This window comes from Mugil cephalus, chromosome 1 (genome assembly GCF_022458985.1).
Source record: "Mugil cephalus isolate CIBA_MC_2020 chromosome 1, CIBA_Mcephalus_1.1, whole genome shotgun sequence".
In the NCBI taxonomy this organism is placed as follows: domain Eukaryota; kingdom Metazoa; phylum Chordata; class Actinopteri; order Mugiliformes; family Mugilidae; genus Mugil; species Mugil cephalus.
In genome coordinates, this window is record NC_061770.1 from 22,080,871 (window position 1) to 22,102,437 (window position 21,567).

A 21,567-nucleotide genomic window follows, 5' to 3' on the forward strand; every position below is an offset into this window, starting at 1 on the left:
GAGAATCTTTGACACCAGAACCTGAAAAGGTGTTCACAAATCAGTGTGGGCCTCTGACACAACTCCAGAAAATCCATGCATCATGTAGAACTGGATGTTGTGAAGAGTGGTGAGGAAAAAGTTAAACCCTGATTTGTCACATGTCAGTATTCATTTCATTTCAAAATTTTCATTGATAAATGATCTTTCCACAACAAAATGGAAACAAAACCAATTAACAAAGACGAATTAAATGTTTAAATGAACAATTAAAGGTAAACCATGTGCTGGGAGTTGCTGAGTCACTGGGCAGCTGTAGTGGGTTCTGCTCATACAGACAGAGATTTTAAATAATAATCTCATCACTCAGTAAAACTAGAATAAAATAGCAACAAGGAAAAGTGTCTTTTTATTGACTAATGCAAAAAAACTAAATTTGGATTTTCTTTTTAATTTATGAAAGTTTACTGTTTGTTTTGTTGGTACAATGGGAGATTGTTGTAATATTCTTGTAAAAATGACACAAAGATGCATTTAATAACCTTATAGTCAAAGCATTAAAATCCAAACACAGTTCAACAGAATGACAAAAATGAATGCAGAGGAAGCAAGATAAATCCATATCCACATATATATATGAAACAAGTTTCAGGCAAAACAGAGACACGAGGAGGCAGGCAAGAAAGTAAACAGATGGGGGAAAAGGAAAGTACACAAACTGACCAAAGACAGAGATGTGATAACAAGATGGCCTTGACCAAAGTCCTAAATAGAAAAGACGGAATTCACAATAACAAAAACAAGATTCCATTAACTTCCATTCTATTTAATTCAATTTTCTGTTATTCACACCAAATCATAACATATCTCAGGACACTTTGTATTTATAGAATTATTATCAACAGAAACCAAAACAATGACCTCTCTGATAGAAAAAAATAAAATAAAAAACATGCATCCACATCCATGTCTGACCAGACCACCACCACCGGCTGCTGACAGATGTATTTATGATGGAGTTGGTTCAACGGTGAGACAGAGTGAAAGAAGAAAACGACTAATGGTAAAATAGTCACAAATAGTGGAGGACGAGAACGTAATTAAATGTCAGGGAGTCAGCTGCTCGGCTGACAGCCTCATAACAAAGCTTCCCTCTGTTCTCCAGTTATGGAGCTAAAGTGGTAAACTGTTTGACTGAAAATGATGGAGGAGACTGTCCGAGATGGTCTTTATGCGTTTACTGCCCATCTCATGTTTTCCTGCACACGCACACACACACACACACACACACGCATGACAAAGCTAACTTTAAACATGTCCACCAGCGCTGACAATCTGTACACATGGAGTCACGACTGCACATGGACAAGAGACCTGAGCACTTATATTAGACCCATAAACAGGGCATTAAAAAACCACTTGCAGGTAATTAAACCAGTATGTCTCCTTACTTGCATTCCTGACTTGCTCTCACAAAAGGAGCTCACACATGCACATGAAAGAGGCTCCCATATGAGTAAATATGGAAAACATTGCGTTTTTTTTTTTTTTTTTTAAGTGGAATAAAGTGCATAAATAGAAATGGCTTTTATGGCCAATTAGAGCGTTACGCAACCATTGCATATAACATATACCATAAATTAGGAAGTTATGTTATATTCAATAACTACATGAGACTCAAACAAATATAAGGATATTCAGCTTTGAGGTACATTAACATAGGACAACATAAGGAATCATGAATAATCTGGTCTCCTGCCACGCACATGTTTGGTCTTGCCTACATTTGAAAAGTACATCCAGTACGTGCGCACTTTAAATTCTAACATGGTATTAACTCAAATTAATTTAACTTCTCATCTTGTTGTCTACACTTATACACTTAAAACTAAGTTTGCAGAGATATGGTGTTTTTAAGATCAATCTCCGTAAAAAGAAATAGGCTTTTGAATGGAAAGATTATGGAAAGATGAAAGGATGGCATCTTATGTTTAATCTCTTTTGAGTGGAGTTAAATTAAGTGTGTTTCTGTCTGGGTTCCCGTATCACTGCCAGTCAGGAACTCTTTGTCACACAGAGAGAATCCCAGTGACTGCAGAGAATCTAATTTTGTTCGACTTAGAAAGAGTTAGAGATGAATGTAATAGAGGCGATTTATTGCTGATTAGCTTAAATGGATTTAGAAATGGAAAGAGAACATTGGATTCAGTTCTTGTTTCAAAAGGCTTATGTTGTATTTCAGATATTTATGAAACAATTACGATTTTAAACTGTCACTTACTTTATGGGCACACGTTGCCTGTAAAAGGTTGAACCCCTTTTGCCCTCAGAACTGCCTTAATTCTTCATACTTTCAACAAGGTGTTTTAAACATTTCTCAGAGATCTTGGTCCACATTGACATGATAGCATCACACAGTTGCTGCAGATTTGTTTGCTGCACATCTATGATGAGAATCCCCCGTTCCACCACATCCCAAAGGTGCTCTATCTATTGGATTGAGATCTGGTGACTGTGGAGGCCATTGGAGTTCAGTGAACTCATTGTCATGTTCCAGAAACCCGTTTGAGATGATATGAGCTTTGTGACATGGTGCATTATCCTGCTGGAAGTAGTCGTCAGAAGATGGTCCACTATGGTCATAAAGGGATGGACATGGTCAGCAACAATACTCAAGTAGGCTGTGGCATTTAAACCATGCTCAGTTTGTACTAAGGGGCCAAGAAAATATTCCCAACACCATTACACCACCACAACCACCAGCCTGAACCGTCAATACAAGGCAGGATGGATCCATGCTTTCATGTTGTTTACACCAAATCCTGACCCTTAAATCGAGACTAGTCAGACCAGGCAACGTTTTTCCAATCTTCTATTGTCCAGTGTTGGTGAGCCTGTGTGAACTGTAGTCTCAGTTTCCTGTTCTTAGCTGTCAGGAGTGGCCCCCGGTGTGGTCTTCTGCTGCTGTAGCTCAGCTTCTTCAAGGTTGGACGTGTTGTTGTGTGTTCAGAAATGGTATTCTGCATTCCTTGGCTGTAACCAGTGGTTATTTGAGTTACTGTTGCCTCTCTATCGTCTCCAACCAGTCTGCCCATTCTCCTCTGACCTCTCACATCAACAAGGCATTTTCGTCATTCACTGGATATTTCCTCTCTTTCGGGCCATCCTCGGGCCATCCTCTGTAAACCCTAGAGATGGATGTGTGTGAAAATCCCAGTAGATCAGCAGCTTCTGAAATACTCCAACAACCATACCACGTTCACAGTCACTTAAATCGTCTTTCTTCCTCATTCTGATGCTCGGTTTGAACTTCAGCAAGTTGTCCTGTTCACCTCTACATGCCTAAATGTATTGAATTGCAGCCATGTGATTGGCTGATTAGATATTTGTGTTAACAAGCAATTGCACAGGTGTACCTAATAAAGTGGCAAGCGAGTGTATATTGCGTATTCTGAGGGTTGTTGGCTGTAAGTAGTAGAGTATCTCAAAGAAGTTGCTCTGGGACGCTTTTTATTTCTTTCTTTCTTTTTTTTACTTACATATGATGTGGTTGGTATTTAAGCAAAATTAGTAGAAGAATGAATTATAGTAAATATACAGTATATTCTAGACTCTGAATATAATGTACTAAAAAAGATAAATGTAGGGTATTTAGATTGTAGGAAAACTGCAACGATTGAAAGCACACTAAACAAGCCTGCTCTTTAAATCTTTAAAATGAATTACTGGAATGTATTTAAGAAAAAATGTTAACTGGTTGATTGATTGTGGTTGAGAAGTGCATTGCGCGGCTAGGAGATCTCCGTTACAGTACATTATGATGCAGCTGTAGAAAGCATCGGGCCATCCCGGGGTTTTTCATCCACAACGTAATTCAGTTACCTACAATATAATAAAAGTCTCCTCATTACTCTCCTGATTTACTGCAGTAACACACATCACAGATGGGGGGTGGATGTTTTAGTCGTTTATGAGCATTGGAAAATAAATAACTGCAAAACAGAGAGCGAATGTGATTTTAACCTCTGCTGATACTTTCCTCTCAGCCCTGTCCTGCAGAAGAAACACACTGGTTTAGCAACAGATTTGGGATGTTTTGAGTGAGAATGATATCATAAAAGCTCAGGGTTGTGGGTGTGTACACTGATCAGCCACAACATTAAAACCAGAAGTAAATAACATTGAACCTTCTTGTGACAATTCAGTGTTCTGCTGGGAACCGTTTGGACCTGACATTCATTCCTGTGGATGTTATATAGACATGCACCACCCACCTAGACCAGACCAGACCAGACACCCCCACCCCATAGCAATGACCAGCAGAATACAGCCTTACATGGCCACACACACACACACACACACACACACACACACACACACACACACACACACACACACATAGTTTGGTAACAACTCAAAAAAAAAACTTTAGAAGGTGTTGACTTGGCCTCCAAATTCATTACATCCCAAACCGATTAAGTGTCTGTGGGATGATCCACAGAGGCCCCTCCCCTCAACCCATAGGACCCAAAGGCCCCCCACTAACAACAACCAGTTGCCAGATATCACAGGACATCTTCAGAAGGTCCATGTCCATTCTCTGATTGACTGTTTTGGAGGCACAAGGGAGACCTACACAATATTAGGAAGGTAGTCATAATGTTATGCCTGGTCAAAGTATTTCGCTACACGCATGCATGTGGGGCCCATGTATTAATGGACATTGTAGAGTAGAAATCCACCACTATAGGTTTTGTGCTTGTACTGAAGTTCTCGTGGCAGCTAGAAAACCATCGAAACAATTCATGTAAACTCGGGGAAAGGAGTTCCAGGTTTACCAGGGGCCTCGAGCACCAGCAGCTGTCGGTTTGTACAGTCTGTTATGATCTAATATGAATCACCTGGCTTCAGTGGGCGACTGGCAACACAGAGTAAATCTGTTCATTTCTACTGTTTGTGGTAAACAGTTTTATTTAATTAGTACAGAGCTTGTGTACGTTGGCATCATAGTGCACCTCCTCTTCTCTTTAGTCTCTGCAGACTACTTTATTAGTGCTAGATGCTTTGACTTGTGCCACCTTATGTCAGCTATTACACATTACACTAGCCATATCACTGTAGCTACAATGACCTGTTGAATAACATGCAGAAAAGACGAGCCCCATGCCACATCAGATTCCCCAAAAAGCAGCTGAATCCAAACATATTAAGCAGTTACGGTTAAGGTTAGGGTTTGAGACTGATCAGTTTTTGGAGGTTGGGAAACCACTGACCACTGAAGTGCGTCCTTAAACACAGAGTCCGAAAACAATGAGAGCAGTGAGACTTCCGGCGGCTAAGGACAAAGACAAGCACTTTTTTCCGTCCACTACAGATACGATGCATCGGACCGACTCAAGCTGATTTATATTTGTCCAAGAAGCAGAACAAACATGAGATTCCCATAGCAACCGTTTTGTGTTTTTTCTTTGAAAGACATGCCCAGGGGTATGATGATTCATGGGTGACCAAGTTTCCAGGTTCTGGTGGGTTTGCCGACCAGTGGATATACAGTATGTGTTAAGCTGGCTGTAGCCTCGCCTGGTTATACTGAGAGGCCCTGAGATCACTGGAGTAGCCACTCTAGGAAGTCTATTGTCTGACTCAAAGACAATCATTAAATATCTAGAGGGAGGTGTCTCAGAATATCCTGCAATTTTAGGCCTTGAGCCTTGAACCTTCTGGGCTTTCTAGGAATCCCCTCCAAACGTGGCTCGTTGTGGATATTCCTTCAACATTTTAGTTGAGAGGACTAAAAAATTCAATGAAATGAAACACAACATTATGTAACTTGTTATAAAATGAAAGCCCACGCTTCAAACCTGGACGTGCACTCCTTTCATACATTTCATGTGGTATGTGTGGCTTCTGCCATAGCAACAGTAAACTCTGCTGTGGCCTTCTGAAGTCAGTAAACTGAATCAGAGGAATCACGATGAGTCACTGAGCAGCAGACTCTGGTGTCTGCCACAGACTGAGTCACAAACGCTCAGGACGTCAGAGCTGCAGCAGTTACCTACACCTAGACAGTGGTCGTTAAAGTTGTGATGCACACTTACTATCATTATATTGTATGCACAATAACAGTACGATTTCCAATATATAATTATGCACCGATCAGGCATAACATTATGACCTAATATCCTCCTAATATTATGTAGGTCTCCCTTGTGCCAAGTCAACACCTTCACTGTCAGGCTGCTGGAGATGGCTGCTGAACATCAAGGAGTGTCATTGTTATGGGGTGGGGGTACCTGGTCTGGTCTAGATGGGTGCCAAAATACTAATTAACATCTACATGAACGCCAGGACCAAAAGTTACAAACACGGTCAAACATGGTTAATGTTATTCTGTTCTTCTGTCAGTGGTTTTAATGTTGTGGCTGTGTATGCATCATTTTGTGGCCTTGTCCGGTCCCACTAGGATTTGCACAATTATCAACCAGATTCCCGAGGTCATCGCATGGAGCCTTTTCCAAAAGTCTTGAAGTTGCACGTGTTGGTTGCTTTGCCCTCAGCGTGTGAACCGTCTTCTCACAGAACCTACAGAGTCTGGAGATGTTTCTTTTGGAAGGGGGGGGGGTCATTGTCCAGTTGAAGCACAAACCAGATGGGACGGCGCTCTGCTGCTCAGTATCCAAGATATTCTCCCTACAGTCTTCTCATACACTGGAGGTTAATGTGTCTGCTACTTTATTGCCAACAGTACCAACAGTACAACATAACTGAAAGTTTAAATTAAATGGATAAGAACACACCAATTTTGGTGTGCCCACCTATTTTGGCTAAGACATCACCAATTATGTCATCATCAAAGATATCGAAATGAAAAATATTGGTGTGGTTTGTGTACCTTTACTTTCTAAATATGACAAAGTATTGTTTACTAAGGAGAAACAAGCAGTTCATCTTTACTAGAAGACATGAAGGTCAGTCTAAAACATTTGTAGGACTCTGGAAGTTTATTCAAGTGCAGCCACATAAACATAAAAGCTGTGACGAACCGCTGACCTGCACTGAAGGGGCTTAGAACTCGGCTGAATAAATATAAATAGTCGGATGTAAAACTGTCACGCTTTTGATTCTTACGTCGATAGTTGGCCAAAGTGGCACAAACCCCATTCATCATAACATGCTTTTGAGCTGCATCCAGTTTGGCCAGGCAAATGAGGAGTAAAGACAGATGGACTGCAGGACATTTTAGCTTCTTTCCAGCTACGACCAGCTCTCTCGGCCTCTTTTCACTCCCTCTGTGGCCATATTAAGAAAATCACTCAGACTAGGGAGGAGAACGAGAGAAAGAGAAAGAGAGAGAAAGAGCTGGAACTATTCCCAGATCTTCAGTTCCTGTTGGGTAATGAGTGCATGGGGCTGAGGCAGGATGAGTGTGTGTCCGTGGGTTCATGTTCACATATTTGTGATTGAGTTTCGGTAAAAAAAAAAAAAAAAAAAAAAGGACGTCTGCTGCTGCTGCTGCTGCTGTTGGTGGTGGTGGTGGTTGTGGTGAGGAGCCGGTCTATCTGTAACTGTTATGAATCCCGTTGTGAAGCTGTGTCTGTTCATATTCCTCTCTATAAAGCCTCCTAATCCCCCCCTTCCACCCATCTGTTAATATAGGTTGGGGACATTTAACAACCTGGGAGGGCACATACACAAGTTCATTTAAACACACTGACGCCCTTTTCCCTCCTCAGACACAGCCTTTTAAGGTAAGCTCTCCCTTCCTTTCCTCTCTTGTCCGTTCTGTCTTCGCCTTTTCTCCAGAACTATCTGCTTCAGCCGGGCCTGGTTAACCCCCCCTAAACTTCTACTACCCCCACCGCAACCACCACGCACCCCTCCCCGTTGTGTTTCCTTTTTTTTTTTTTTTTGTAATATATATATATATCTATCTCCGGCTCTTTCCCCAAGCAAGCAAGCAAAGGAGCACTGCTGAATTCCCTCGTGACCAGCTCGCCTCTCATGGGTGTTCTACTCTCTTGAACTCATCTAAACAGAGAGGATTCTTGAGAGCAGCAGCAACCAGACCTACCGAGGAAAGGGCAACGCAAACAGAGAAAGAGACAGATGGTGCCGCAGTTTATTGTGTCTTGAGTCAGTGTGCAAAATAGAATTGTGGGCTGGCTTTCTGCAAAGAAAGGGTCATGGGCATTTAAAAAAAAAAAAGAAAAAAGAAAAGAACCCCCTGACTGTTTGTAGTTTGGTAAGTGCATGTGGATATGTGCCGAACAGAGATGGGCTCCAGTAGTTTTGTCCATATAAGGGGGGGAGGAATGTGGAGCGAGAGCAGTTATGAATGACTGATCTCCCTCTCACCCTACTCCCTCCCTTTATCAGCTTTTTTTTTCTCCCTCCTCTCGTGCTTTAAATCTGCATTTCCGTCATTGCAGATGTCTTTTCAGAGCGCGTCGGGTCTCACATACCTCCATCAACACGTACACAGACGGGGTCGGACCGAGATGTGATTCAGAGGCCGTTTGATCACCATGACATCACCGTGACCCTGCGCTGACTCACAGACTTGTCAGTTACACAAGAGCAACTCTGCGTGTGTTTTAAGACTCCCCCTGCTTCACACGGCCGACAATGTGTAAAGTATGTGCATAACGTCACAGGATAACCCAGGTAGACACGACTCACCAAGGAAACACATCCAACCTGAGCTCCTCCTCCTCCTTCTTGCTGTCTCCTGAGCGTAATTCTGCAGAAAAAAAAAAAAGTATCTTTGAGTCATCTGTTCAGTCTTGTTGCATGAGCACATGATGAAATATAAGGTGACATCCATCCTCCTCACCTGCATCTGGACAGGATACAGTGGAAACAGATGTTAGCGGGAAACAACTAATGATGTCACCCCATGTGAATGAATTCCTTGTGTGTGTGTGACTGTATGCTTGGGTTACAGATAAAAAAAGAACTGAAAAAGTGTGTTTCAGGGGGTTGTTTTGTTGTTGATCCCTAAGCTATGCTCTACCCCTCACATGTTTTCTAACCTCTGTATACAAGTGTGGCTCCGTGCGTGATACTGATGAGCTGTTGGTTGGACGTTTATGGTCCTGGGGGTCAGTTTAAGATAAATCCATGACACAGTCTGGAAAACTGCAGCATCAATCTCTGGAAGACTTGGCCTCGTGTTTTTGTGACCAAAAGGAGACAGTAGTCTACAAACTGCGCCATTTGTCTAATGGGCTATACTCTGCTCTATTAATCGGTTTATCAGTCGGTTCATTAGGATTTTTGGCTTTAACAATATTAGCCATCGGGCTGTACAACACGTTAACAATAACTCTTTGAGACAGTTTTTGTCCTTTGTACAGATACTTTTTGCACAAAAATCTGATTTTTTTTGCACTGTCTGTCTTGTACAAACTGCCTCACTGTCCACGTTTACTATCTTAACCATCATATTATATTTAGCATTTCTTTAATTCCCAGTCCACAGTGTATACTGCATATGTCTGTCAGATTGCTGTTATTATCTTGTATATTTTGTACATTATTTCACATTTTATATTGTGTTTTATTGTTTTTTTGTATGTATTTCTTACTGTGACAATTTCCATACATGGGATAAATAAATGTTATCTTATGTTTTATCAAGTGGAAACATGGAACTGAGCGAGCCCACAGCTTTCAGTCTGTGTTGCACAGTGCTGTGGAATTTAAGGTATGATGTGCATTTGCAAAAATCTGATTAAACACTTTTCTTTTCTTGGTATTTTAATCAAAACACGAGATAGATATATGTCATGGAGGTCATACATTAGCATGCAAACATTAGCTCTAGCTATACCCAGCAGTCTCTTTGTTATCTTTCCATAAGATATACACACAAAGCGTTTGTGTTTATATTTATAAACACAATATCAACGTGGTCGTTTAAGCTAGCGACTTTTCATTTACTGCAGCCGTAACATTCACACAATGTTAATCTGTCAGTAGCAACACCAGCAAAGTGAGGAGGAGGACCATGTCAAGTTATGTGTTCACAATTTTTATCCACATGAGCTAATTTCAGCTATTCTGGTGCTCATGCTTTATTAATCCATTCCCTTTAGTTTATTAGGGCGTTTAGACTCAGGTGATAGTTCTGCAGTGAAATGCATCCTCTAAAGCCCGTTCATTGTCTACAACTGATAGTACTAAAATGTTATTTGTTGCTTTGATAAAGTTGTTGCATATACCAATATGTCTGTATGTTGGTCATTAATTTGCACTGTTTCGCCAAATCAACAAGAATTAAACAAAATAAAAAATACAGTTCCTACATCTAACTGTGCAACTCTGCTTTTGTTTGACAAACGCATTAATTTCAATTCAATTGTATTTACATAGTGTCAATAACAAAACAAATTGTCTCAAGACATTTTACAAAACGTTGCATGAGACGCCCAGAGCAAGCACAAAGTCAATGGTGGGAAGAAAGAAAAAAAAACTCCCTTTTAAAACTTTTAACAGGAAGAAACCTTAAGCAGAACCTAGCTCATTGGGGAAAGACATAAACTTGAAGCTAGTCAGGTACAGACAGAAAAAGAAGAGAGGAGCAGGAGGACGGTAAGATAAACATCTTATCACGATACAGTGCGCTAGTTATAGCATGAGCACATTACATGAGAGGTTGAAAATGAATATAAACAAGAGCATAGGAGCATAAAACTATCACGGTGGCAACAGTAGTTATGTCACAGCTGAGTTAGCTGCAATAATGACTGCATATAAGAGGCATGGAAGCAGGAATCCTGCGTTCGGGTAGGAGTGGATTACTCCGGGCCATGAAGACTGGGCAAGTCGACACATTGTTGAATATTTATGACTTATAATTGGAACCACTTTGCTGTGTGTGCACAGGTGCTGCGTGGGTGATGACATGAGTGAATATTAATGTGACCTCTGGCCAGTGTAGAGGCGATATGGGAGCGCTTGTCTATGGATTATCAAATAAGATGATGAAAGATTAACCGATTAACAATCCGCTCCATAACTTTGTTGATCTTTTGCAGTTTATTCAGCTCACACTTTTTTTTAGACCTAATTCCATTTTCCTCTGAGTTCAGATGTCGGCACTGGGAGTCGTGCCACACCTGAGTTATCGGCGTTCCAGTTACAGAAGTTTGAAAACTAGATGGCTACGTCCATGAAAGCTCTCACTGTGTCCGAATATAACTTGGTGTGTTCAACATTTATAGTTTTTTAGGGCATACATTTTTTAAATCTTCAAATTCTTCAAATTGTAAATTGAACTTTAACTTGATGAAATCTCCAAGATTTTTTTTTAAAAAAAGTTTTAATTGTTTAATTTAAATGTAGGGAAAAAATCCACTATTTTGCCACAATGGTGTTTCGCACTATTTACCAAGCTATTGTTTTTAGCCGTTAGCGCAACATGGGCTTGTAAACTACACTGTAACAGCATTTCAACTTATATATGTGGAAAAATACTGTCTGTAAGACCAATTTAATCCATCAAAAAGTTGTGCTGATAAAGGGAATATTACAGGAGCTTCTAGTTTTACGCACTATTTACACACGGGGCAGTCCAGGCAAAAATTACGACTTGGAACTCAGAAATTACAAAACTAAAAAAAGTACAAATGGACCACACCAAAAGACATGTACCTCCCAAACCAACAACTCTCTCATCAGCCTCAGATGTATTTTACTAATCATTTGAACTGGGATGCTGGGCAGCATTAGACTGGAGGATCCGGTGGGGTAATGACTGTTCACTGGAGTAATTCTTCACAAGAACAGACAAGAAGACAGGGTCAGAAATAGAGCAGATAGATGGAAGCTTAACAAACAATGACATTGTTATTGTAAAAGTTCAGTTTACTGCACGGACAATCAGTCTTCTCTCTCCTTCTGTTTCTCAAGCACACACACTTAAGGCAGACTGATGGGAAGAGTGCTCCTGCCTGGACTGCATGACATCATATGATCTCATTACTGAAGCAGCTGAGCCTGACACACATACCTGCAGAGACACGACATGAGGGGGATAGAGAGAAGCAAGTTTTTTATGCCATATTGATTGTTTTACAACACATCATTATGTGTAATTTCACAGTGTTAGTTTTTGCCTGCTCCCTCCGGATTCTGTTCAATGTCTTGTTCTAGTCCTGCGTTAGCCTTGGCAACAAATGAATGCACTTGTCATGACAATAAAACAAACCTGAAATATTGGAAGGGGTGAGGGTGAACACGTCTCAACAGAAGCATAGAAGACTTTCTTTTTTTCAGGGAACTGATACAAGCTGCATGTGCACATGGTTTTACATGGAAATGCTGTGTACAATGCATAACAAAAAAAAAAAAAAAAAAAAAAAAAGAAAGTGGTGATTTTGGTTTCATGTAGCATGGCCTGATGTTATCCTGTTCTATGGCGGTGGAGGGCAGGAATCTCAGTGGATAGAAGGAGAAAAAAAAACCCAAAACAAACAGAAGAAGTGATAAGGAGGATGGTGAGGAGGAATGAGTCGGGTTGTTTGTTTTTTCTCACTCTCGGTCTCCATGGCAACACTTAATTTTCACTTCCCAGTCAACAATATGGGCACAGCCATAACCCACTCAGCAAAAAAATCCCCTTGCGTTGCACAATATTCCATAGCTCCAATAAAGAGATATGTGTGCCACGTACCCATCCCCCATGATCATATAGTTCTGTTTTTTACTGATGTAACTCTTGGTGTAAGTGATATTTAGCTTAACTCTAGGCATTTTTGACAAATAACATTTGGACTTTTCTTACTGATATATCAGAAAGACGTGGCGAATCCCATTATCTGCTTGTCCTGAGTCAGGACGCAGCAGTATGCAAATCACACTATAAGTAAAATGTATCACAAATATCTCCTAATTCATGTTGTGTTTATCAATTTTCTATGTTTACAGAACCATCAAGAGCAGCTACATACAAATATGTAGCCACTGTATTTCTTTGGAAGGGCCCAGTAACTTCTTAAAACAGCTGGTCAATGTCATTTCTAAAAAAGAAATAGAAAACTTGCTCAGACTGTGGGAGTCAGTTGATTTATTGGGGACTGTTTCCACAGTTTGACTTGCGCGGGGAGGGGGGGTGCATCTGTTTACAGTTAACTACATGAATATCCACATGCTGGATTAAATGTTGCTTGGAAAGATGTTCTGATCACGTTTTGGATCCATCAGCATCAGGATAGTTTGTCAGTCCTTTAAATCACAATCATTTCTATCGAAGCACCGTTAGAAAACTGCTACATTTTCTTTGAATTCCCATTTGAGTTCTTGAATAGAAAATGTAGGCATCACTATGATAGTTTCATTAGGAAACTAGATCAAGAAATCCATCCGGATCTATGGTAATAATAATAATAATGCATTTTGGTTTCATGCTTTAAGTTTTCTTTTATTTTGCTGCAATACCACAAGTGACCACTGGAACAACAACGCGATGTGCATGGATAACTGCAATGTCCATGAATCGGATATGTTCTTGTCTAAACCAAGTTAGTTTACACTGGACTAGGTTTAAATTCACCTTAACCAAATCCTTCTCGCTAAAAAAACGCTGAAATATGGAGACGTGTTTTTTTTGTCCCACAGTTTATGTGGGTCCCCACAATGTGACTTGCACACACGTTGCTGTGGTCCTGTGTGAGGTGTGTTGTGTGTATGTAACTAGGAAGCTTGACTGTACAGAGAAGACTATGACTGAAATGTAAACAAGGACTAAACCTGGCGAGCGCCTCTTGCACAATTCCATGCAGAGACCACTTCACTGTTGCTTTTTGTTTTATTTTTTTTTCTGAGTAGAGAAAACCCTCCTGTCATCTTGTATATATACACATATATGTAGTTTTATTTTCTTCAACTTATGTGATGCACACATTATTTTTATTAATTGCTATCTGTGATGTATCCATCACATAGAGTGTGTACATATAAATATTTAACATTTATTGGGGCAGTCAGGTGACCAAAAGCCAAGATTGTTGGATAAATAGATTTTTAAAAAGTCCAGTGGCTGAAAACCGACTTGACAAATGTGTGAAATGTGTGCCTGTAACGCAATGTAATTCAGCAGTTTCTCTGTGCAGCCCTGCAGACGCTGCACTCTGCGTTCTGCTGTCATTCTTTATAACGAGTGTAATGGATAAATGATGACACAGCCACTATCATTTTGAACTGACCTTGGCCTTCACACCACAAGCTCGCACAGACATTATGCACCTCCCTGCAACACTTCCTCCTAGAGTAGCCTGCAAGCAGGGTGTTATCCACCACACCCTCGTGCATCAGTGCACACAGCTAAGTGTGTATTTGCAGCTTCCATTTCATTACATATTACTATGAAGACTTGGTTTTAGGCTAGATCGGGCAGTCATTATTGTAATTAGTGTGGTCGTTTCTTGTTTTCATAGAATGCTAACATCATGGAGCCATTTTGTTGTTACGCCCCACAACTTTTTGAGGGTTGGAACCTGTTTAGACTTTAGGCTTTAGTGAAAAAAAAAAGGTTACAATTTGGTTATGTCAATGGAAAGTTCTTTCAACGATTGAAATGCGAGTTTGTGTGTGTGTGTGTGTGTGTGTGTGTGTTAGTATCCGTGGGTGTGTGTCTGTCATTGGTCACCAGAACAGGCACGTTGTCCAGGACCATTTTTGGTCCTTGCTCATTTTCCACCGTCACATCGTCATTGCTGGCCTTCGACACAGACAGGGGGAAAAGAAGGTTTCAGACAAAATAGAAGGACCCGGCAAGATAGTGAGCTGACAGCTGACCTTCGCATGAGGTTATGCAGAGATTCCTGACGGAGTTCAGAGCCTTTCCTGAATGATATCCACTCTGTGTTTGAGTCACTCACCGAGGAGTGGCAGCGCGTTGCTCTTTATCAGACTCAGCTTGCAAAAAGGATATCATTCGTCAATTTGTCACCTACGGTTGAAAAGCCAGAAAACTTTTCACACAAGCCAAATTCAAACCAAACATGATGAGACATGAGGTGCTGGTAACCCTACACAATCCTTTCAGATGGTCCTTCAGTGTTTAACACTTCTTGTAAGGCTGAGTAATGTCAGAACAACTCCCCCGGCTGAGCAAAATCAGAACAATGTTAGGATGCCTCACATTCCCCTGTTACAGAAAAAACATTTGTTCTGCATTAACACGACTTTAGATGTGAGCTCATTGTTCCTTTTTAAGAATTAGCAAAGTAGGGCGCAGAGCAACCGGGAGTTGTGCTTTTTTTTTCTTTTTTTTTTTTTCTATGGTACAACAGTGCCACCTCATGGCCACTTTGCAGAGTGCAGCAGTAGGAGCCTGCTACACTGATCCATCAGTATTTGTACTCAGAGGACGTTCAAGGCTGGCTTTTAAGTGCAAACAATAACATGAATACTTGGGTCTTGGAGCTCAAGGCTTAGTAGGAACATTGCAGAAGTTAGAAGATAAGTGAACTACAATGTCACTTTTAATTTTATCCACCCCTCACTTTGTTTATTTGTCTTACTTTATCTTCTGTTTTACTTTTTTTTTTTTTTTTTACATATTTCCCTTTATATTATTTTCCACAATTCATCCCACTCTTCTGTTACTGGCAGCAGGCCTGCCATTGTGCATAATATGCTGTTTTTGCCCATCCACTTTTGTTATTTTATTCTCTTGGTCTCTTGTGAGAAGAATATATGAAACATGAGTGACATACTAGTATAGTATAGTATAGTATAGTATAGTATAGTATAGTAGTAAATAAGGATTACTACATAGAGTATTTGGTCAGAATTGAGGTATAGGGCCTGGATCAGATTTAATCTTTCCATACACATATTATAATGTATAGAATTGTATGATTTTGATTATGTGCACAGAAATGTAAATTATGAGCCATATCCTATCCTAGCATAGCACAGCATAGACATAAATTCCTAAAAAATAAATCGGCACAGACCAAGGGGCTGTAATTCCTTGTTGTTAACAATGCATTAAAAAAAAAAATGAAAAAGGAGTCACAACCAACTGGAAAGAAGAAGAAAACTACAAAACAAACAATAAATGTGAGCAATAAGCCGAAGACACATAGTGTTGCTTGGGGTCTTAAAGTGTCCTTTTCAACACTGAAACGTACAGTGAAGACAAAGCTTACTTATTTTACCTATATATAAAATATATTTCTAGTTCTGTTCAATTACAGCCATGTTATTGTGTTTTATGCACTTTTTCGCGTGCCTTTGTCATGTTAATACATTTAAAAGATAAGATAATGCATATTTTCATCACATGAAATGCATCTTGTTTGAAATAAGATTAAGATCTTTGAGGTATTTGGGATCAGGAGGACCTAAGATGTATAAAAAATAAGCATCATCTTTGAACTAGAAGTAATTAAAAAAAATAAAATAAAATAAAATAAAATAATTAATTATTATTGAAATGCAAAAGCAGAATTGAAAACGATGAAATCCCAATGTCCTCAAACAAGCAGGCCTGCCTGTAAATTTGTTAACTTTTCATGCCATATGAAACTAAAAAACTTAATAAGCATAAAAAAAGCGCATTAACCATTCGCTACCAGTACATGACAGATAAAAGTGTCTCCTTATAAGAACAACAGGTCTAAATAAAGCAGAATTAGCAAACACAAACCTGAAACGTAAAGACCCCACGTTGAGGTGGTTAAAACGTGATTCGGAATTAGTTTCACGTAAAACTACAATTCCCAGCATTCCCTTGAAACGTGTCGACAGGGATTAAATTCACTTTAAGGCGTATTTAAATGCCTTTTACGTATTTAGAAATTGTGTTTGGAGTATATTTATGGGAAAACAGACACGCTGAAGTAAAAATAAAGCGTTTAATAATTAAAAATATATTCACTTCAGACGGTCGTCGTCCTTATGACGAAGCGGAAGTCGAAGCAGCTTCCTTTCCTCCATTAGGTGAGTGCGTGGACTGAGTGCGTATTCCGATGCTCTCTCACAAATAGCCACATTTAAAGTAATTTTTCGCAAGTCTGGGCCCAAGTTTGAGAAAATAACGCATTTTTATCTGTTAATTCACAGATTGCAACCATGGGCCGCCGACCAGCCCGCTGGTAAGTCCCTTTCTTATCGTGGTTTTAGAGCAGGGCCGAGTTGGTCTCGAGCGGAGGAAAATGGCAGCGGCTCCATGTCGGCGCCATGTGGACATGCCGGCAGGCCTCCACACACACCGTGGCTTAAAATTTACACTTAAAGTGCATACTCCTTGTGTCAATTACTATTAGTTGCTGCAATATATACGCTCGGCTTTACGGAAAATGTCCTAATGTGGTTTCACTCGCGCTTAGTGCTGGTTTATTGAGCCCAGGCTAGGTAGCATGTAGCATCTCCACATCTGCCACTCTTGTTCCACTTCTTAAGATCTTTAATCTGAATTTGCTGATTCATGCTGACTTGTAAATGTGAATTGACCTTAAAGGCTGTTATCAGATTGGATTAGTTGTATTGTTATGATGATTTTCTGAAGTCCATTAGTCCCAGAGACCACACTTGACAGCTTCTCTCCCATTCACACCGGATGGGTGAAGTTATCTGACATAGTTTTAACTAATGTACTTGAAGTATATCGGTATATGACAGGGAATGTGTATATACTGTCCACATCTTTATTTAAACTTTAGTTTTCTATTGTAGGTGATTCAGAAGAAAATGAATGTGTCACGTTCTCTGGGTGACATGCTCCTTTATTTATCAATGCACATTGTAGCTTATTCTCAAATCCAGCTGTGTGTAGGAAATAATTAGAAATGCTTTATTAATCCTACAGCTACTCCAATAAACTACAGTCAGGATTATATACAAAATGAAGGTAGAATAAGATGATGTAAACAAGACGGTATATATATAACCAAATATAAGTGAAACTTAAGATGCTAATCACTACACAATATCTACTACAGGGAAAAGATGTGTTGTTACACTGTATTTATTTCACATTGAGAGAGGTTGATGTTCGGATCTGATGTGTGTTTGAAGGATCTGATTGCAGCCATACGAGCTTTAACTAACCGTGATCACACCTGCTGTTAAAAAATGCATCTAGTTTCTTGGTCTGTACTCGAATAAACTCATAAATCATAATCTGTGGCAAAGTGTAATGGACATTTACTGATATTTAATTACTTTTTGTGCATTTGACAAGGAAATATGATAGAAATTATGGAGCATAATGAACTGTAAAACGAAGGCATGTGTTTATCTTTCTCCTCTTTAAGACCTGTAAAAAGATCTACCAACCTAACTCTACTAGTCGACTGCTCCTGATATAATTAATATTAGTGACTAAATTTCACTGCTACAATTTTTGTTTCAACAGTTACAGGGACAAAACATTTAAAAGACTCTTCCTACTAATCCTGGTAATGAACAGGCCCCTCTTATGTTACTTTATATCTACTCTGAGTGTGTCAAGTTTGTTCACACTTGTCACTTAGAATCATTCAATACCAGATCTGAACAGCTCCAACATTTTTTATCCGTGTGCATCTTGCAGAGGGTTAGATTGGGTTTAGTTCAAAGACTGTTTAATACAATTAATGGGAGCAATGAAAGGAGCTTCACTGGCTTGTGTATGAGTAACTTTTTTATTCACGTTGTCTCCCACAGCTACCGGTACTGCAAGAACAAGCCATACCCCAAGTCCCGCTTCTGCAGGGGTGTGCCTGGTAAGTTCCTCTTTGAGTCTTGGTCAGTATTGACCTTAAAATGTACTAAAGCTGGTAGATCACTGCAAGTTGAAGTCACAATAATGGAGGTAAACTTTGCCACTCTTAAGGGGCTGGAAGTTGATTGTTCTGCAGCTTATTAAGCCGACTAGTCTCGCTGCAGTGCGGTTCTGGTGTGCAAAGGTTGCAGACAGTGACTCTTTGGTTGTGTATGTTCTCAGCTGGGAGGTGCTGAGTGCTTTAAGGGACCACTGAGACAAAATAGTGCTGTTGTCCAAGGATAGATTGACAAAGATTATCCTTTGGTGCTGCCCTCTTTGATGTGACAACTCGGTAATACTGACGTTTTTCCTCAATGTTCCCTCGTCATCTTCTCTCTCCTTTTCTTTTTAGATCCCAAGATCAGGATTTTCGACTTGGGCAGGAAGAAGGCCAAGGTAGATGAGTTCCCTCTGTGCGGCCACATGGTCTCTGATGAGTACGAGCAGCTGTCCTCAGAAGGTGAGCAGCCATGCTTAAAAAACTTGGATATACACACGACCAAACACCTGTTGGTTTTCTTTTCCTGGAAACACAAACCCTTAAATTATGCATTAAAAAGCCTTGTTTGTTTTAGATCTTGTTTAAATGCAGACGTGCGTAGCTGTGTATTGATGTATTTGCATATGTAATGTTTCTCAAGGGCTTTTCTTATATGCCATGTTTATGCTGTATCGAAGTTGAGTGGATACATGAGAAATACTTGCATCTTTATCTTTTATATTCAAGTAATTTGATTGGTACATTGACAGAAATTAAGATGTTTTTATTAAACTGCTAAAGCTAAAATGAAAGTGTTCTCCAGTAACGCCTCCTTGAAATGCTTTTAGTGAAGTTGTGTAAATGTTGCTCAAACTCTGCTTCCCTCTGCAGCTCTGGAGGCTGCTCGTATCTGCGCCAACAAGTACATGGTGAAGACCTGCGGTAAGGACGGTTTCCACATCCGCATGCGTCTGCATCCCTTCCATGTCATCCGCATCAACAAAATGTTATCCTGTGCTGGAGCTGATAGGTGAGAATCATGGTTTATTTTCTTCTCAGGGGTTTTATACTTGATGATTTAAGACAAACACTCGTGTGTTAATTTTTTATCATGCAGTAATCGTTTGCTCTGGTCTCCGTCTTGTTCTCAGGCTCCAGACTGGTATGCGTGGTGCTTTTGGTAAACCCCAGGGCACCGTGGCCCGCGTGCACATCGGTCAGGTGATCATGTCCGTGCGCACCAAGGCCCAGAACAAGGAGCACGTGGTCGAGGCTCTGCGCAGAGCCAAGTTCAAGTTCCCTGGTCGTCAGAAGGTAAACAAGTCAAACTTTGATGAGACTCATAAATAAACTGCGTCAGAAAGACTAGAGGAATATGTCAGATGAATTGACGTGGGTCTCTGCAGCTTATTAAGCCGACTAGTCTCGCTGCAGTGCGGTTCTGGTGTGCAAAGGTTGCAGACAGTGACTCTTTGGTTGTGTATGTTCTCAGCTGGGAGGTGCTGAGTGCTTTAAGGGACCACTGAGACAAAGAGCTTATTTCACTGTTAATTCAGCCTGTAGTTGTTGTTACTGTGAGCCTGTATTAACCCATGCCATCGCTTCAACCTTCAGATCCACATTTCCAAGAAGTACGGCTTCACAAAGTTCAACGCCTGCGACTTCGACGACATGATGGCCGAGAAGCGTCTGATTCCTGACGGCTGTGGGGTGAAGTACATCCCCAGCAGAGGCCCTCTGACCCGCTGGAAGGCCCTGCATGCCAACTAGAGCTACTGCAGACTTTATGAGACCACAGACAACTAATAAAAGTGGGTTTGATTATAAAAAAAAAAAAAGTGGTGATGGCTCTGATTTGCACAATACATAATTTAGCTGATTGTATCCAAGTTCAGTCTTATGTAGCGGAAGCTGTTTGATGGTTTCTACTTGGGACCTCTAGTGGTACAACAGAGAACTGCATCTTCAGCGGTTATATAAAAGTAAGCTTCAAGTCTATAAAATGCAAAACACAGGAAATTAAACATTCACTGAGGTACTAAAAGTTCCTCTGTATCAGGTAAAGTTGCCCCTAGTCACGCTTTTGGGAAAATTAATCAAGTAAAACCATTGCTTTGGTCCTCGGTATCATTCAAGCCTCTAAAAATGCTTGAGTCACTCACTTTGACTGCATGAAAGAAGTGGATCTGGTCCTATAGTCCACAAACCAGTAGAGGTGTCTTCACTCCACGTTCACCTTCATTTATACGGTCTATATAGTAAATCCTGTCATGAGTTCTTTTATGAGGCTAAATCCTGATAGTTTTTCACTTTATTAGCAGCCTGCCCCCATGTCCATGGCTGTGGCACTTTGAGCAATGCCCTAACCCCCAGTTTTAGCAGCAAAAATGAATTACTGCTGAATCCTTTAACATACTGCTGGTGAAGCTTTAAGCAAAATGATTGCAACACACAAAAAATACTTATTAGATTTCTATTATCTGTTTAGCATCTGTCCATCCTTACATTCTGCAGGGGTGTAAAGTAAATTGCTACATTGTGATTGGTAATGGCTGCTCACTTATTCACTGGCACTCAAACTCTAATGGAGAGCTCCTGTGTTAAGTGATCGCTTGCAATCCAACTTTGTCACATGGGATGTCAACCATGTAAATACTGTGGAGGCCTCAGTGACATTGCATTGGAAATAGTTTGAGTTGCAAAAGATTACAAGTGATTTTTTTTACATCTTTTATCAGATCTACTGAGTGGTGATTATGTGGGACAGCAGCTCAAACTCATGAATAATTAAAAATAAACAGGTCTGTTTATACAACAAGCAGTTAAAGAAAAAATACAATTAATCTAA

General features: G+C 40.2%; 1 protein-coding gene and 2 non-coding genes across 4 annotated transcripts; all 3 read left to right on the forward strand.

Annotated features, from left to right (window-relative positions):
* The first annotated feature begins 16,912 nt into the window (after positions 1 to 16,912).
* Positions 16,913 to 20,557, forward strand: rpl10 (ribosomal protein L10). 2 transcript variants are annotated; one of them, XM_047596501.1, is made up of 7 exons: positions 16,913 to 16,932; positions 17,056 to 17,087; positions 18,640 to 18,698; positions 19,092 to 19,199; positions 19,611 to 19,749; positions 19,871 to 20,033; positions 20,334 to 20,557. In XM_047596501.1, the coding sequence occupies exons 2-7, from the start codon at positions 17,065 to 17,067 to the stop codon at positions 20,487 to 20,489; spliced, it is 648 nt and encodes a 215-aa protein (XP_047452457.1). In that variant the 5' UTR covers positions 16,913 to 16,932; positions 17,056 to 17,064; the 3' UTR covers positions 20,490 to 20,557. The 2 variants fall into 2 exon arrangements, with proteins under 2 accessions (XP_047452457.1, XP_047452466.1); XM_047596510.1 differs by having other exon boundaries at positions 16,931 to 16,949.
* Positions 18,828 to 18,960, forward strand: LOC124999097. Its single transcript, XR_007111142.1, has one exon. It is a non-coding gene; the product is annotated as a small nucleolar RNA SNORA70 (small nucleolar RNA).
* On the forward strand, positions 20,120 to 20,252 carry LOC124999100. The gene has a single exon (XR_007111143.1). It is a non-coding gene; the product is annotated as a small nucleolar RNA SNORA70 (small nucleolar RNA).
* Positions 20,558 to 21,567: the final 1,010 nt, after the last annotated feature.

Bases quoted from the DNA above. Each gene is read 5' to 3' on its own strand.
- rpl10 (XM_047596501.1), top strand. From the start codon at position 17,065: ATGGGCCGCCGACCAGCCCGCTG. The intron at 18,699-19,091 runs GTAAGTTCCTCT...TTTTCTTTTTAG, and splicing joins CTTCTGCAGGGGTGTGCCTG to ATCCCAAGATCAGGATTTTC. The intron at 19,750-19,870 runs GTGAGAATCATG...TCTTGTTCTCAG, and splicing joins TCCTGTGCTGGAGCTGATAG to GCTCCAGACTGGTATGCGTG.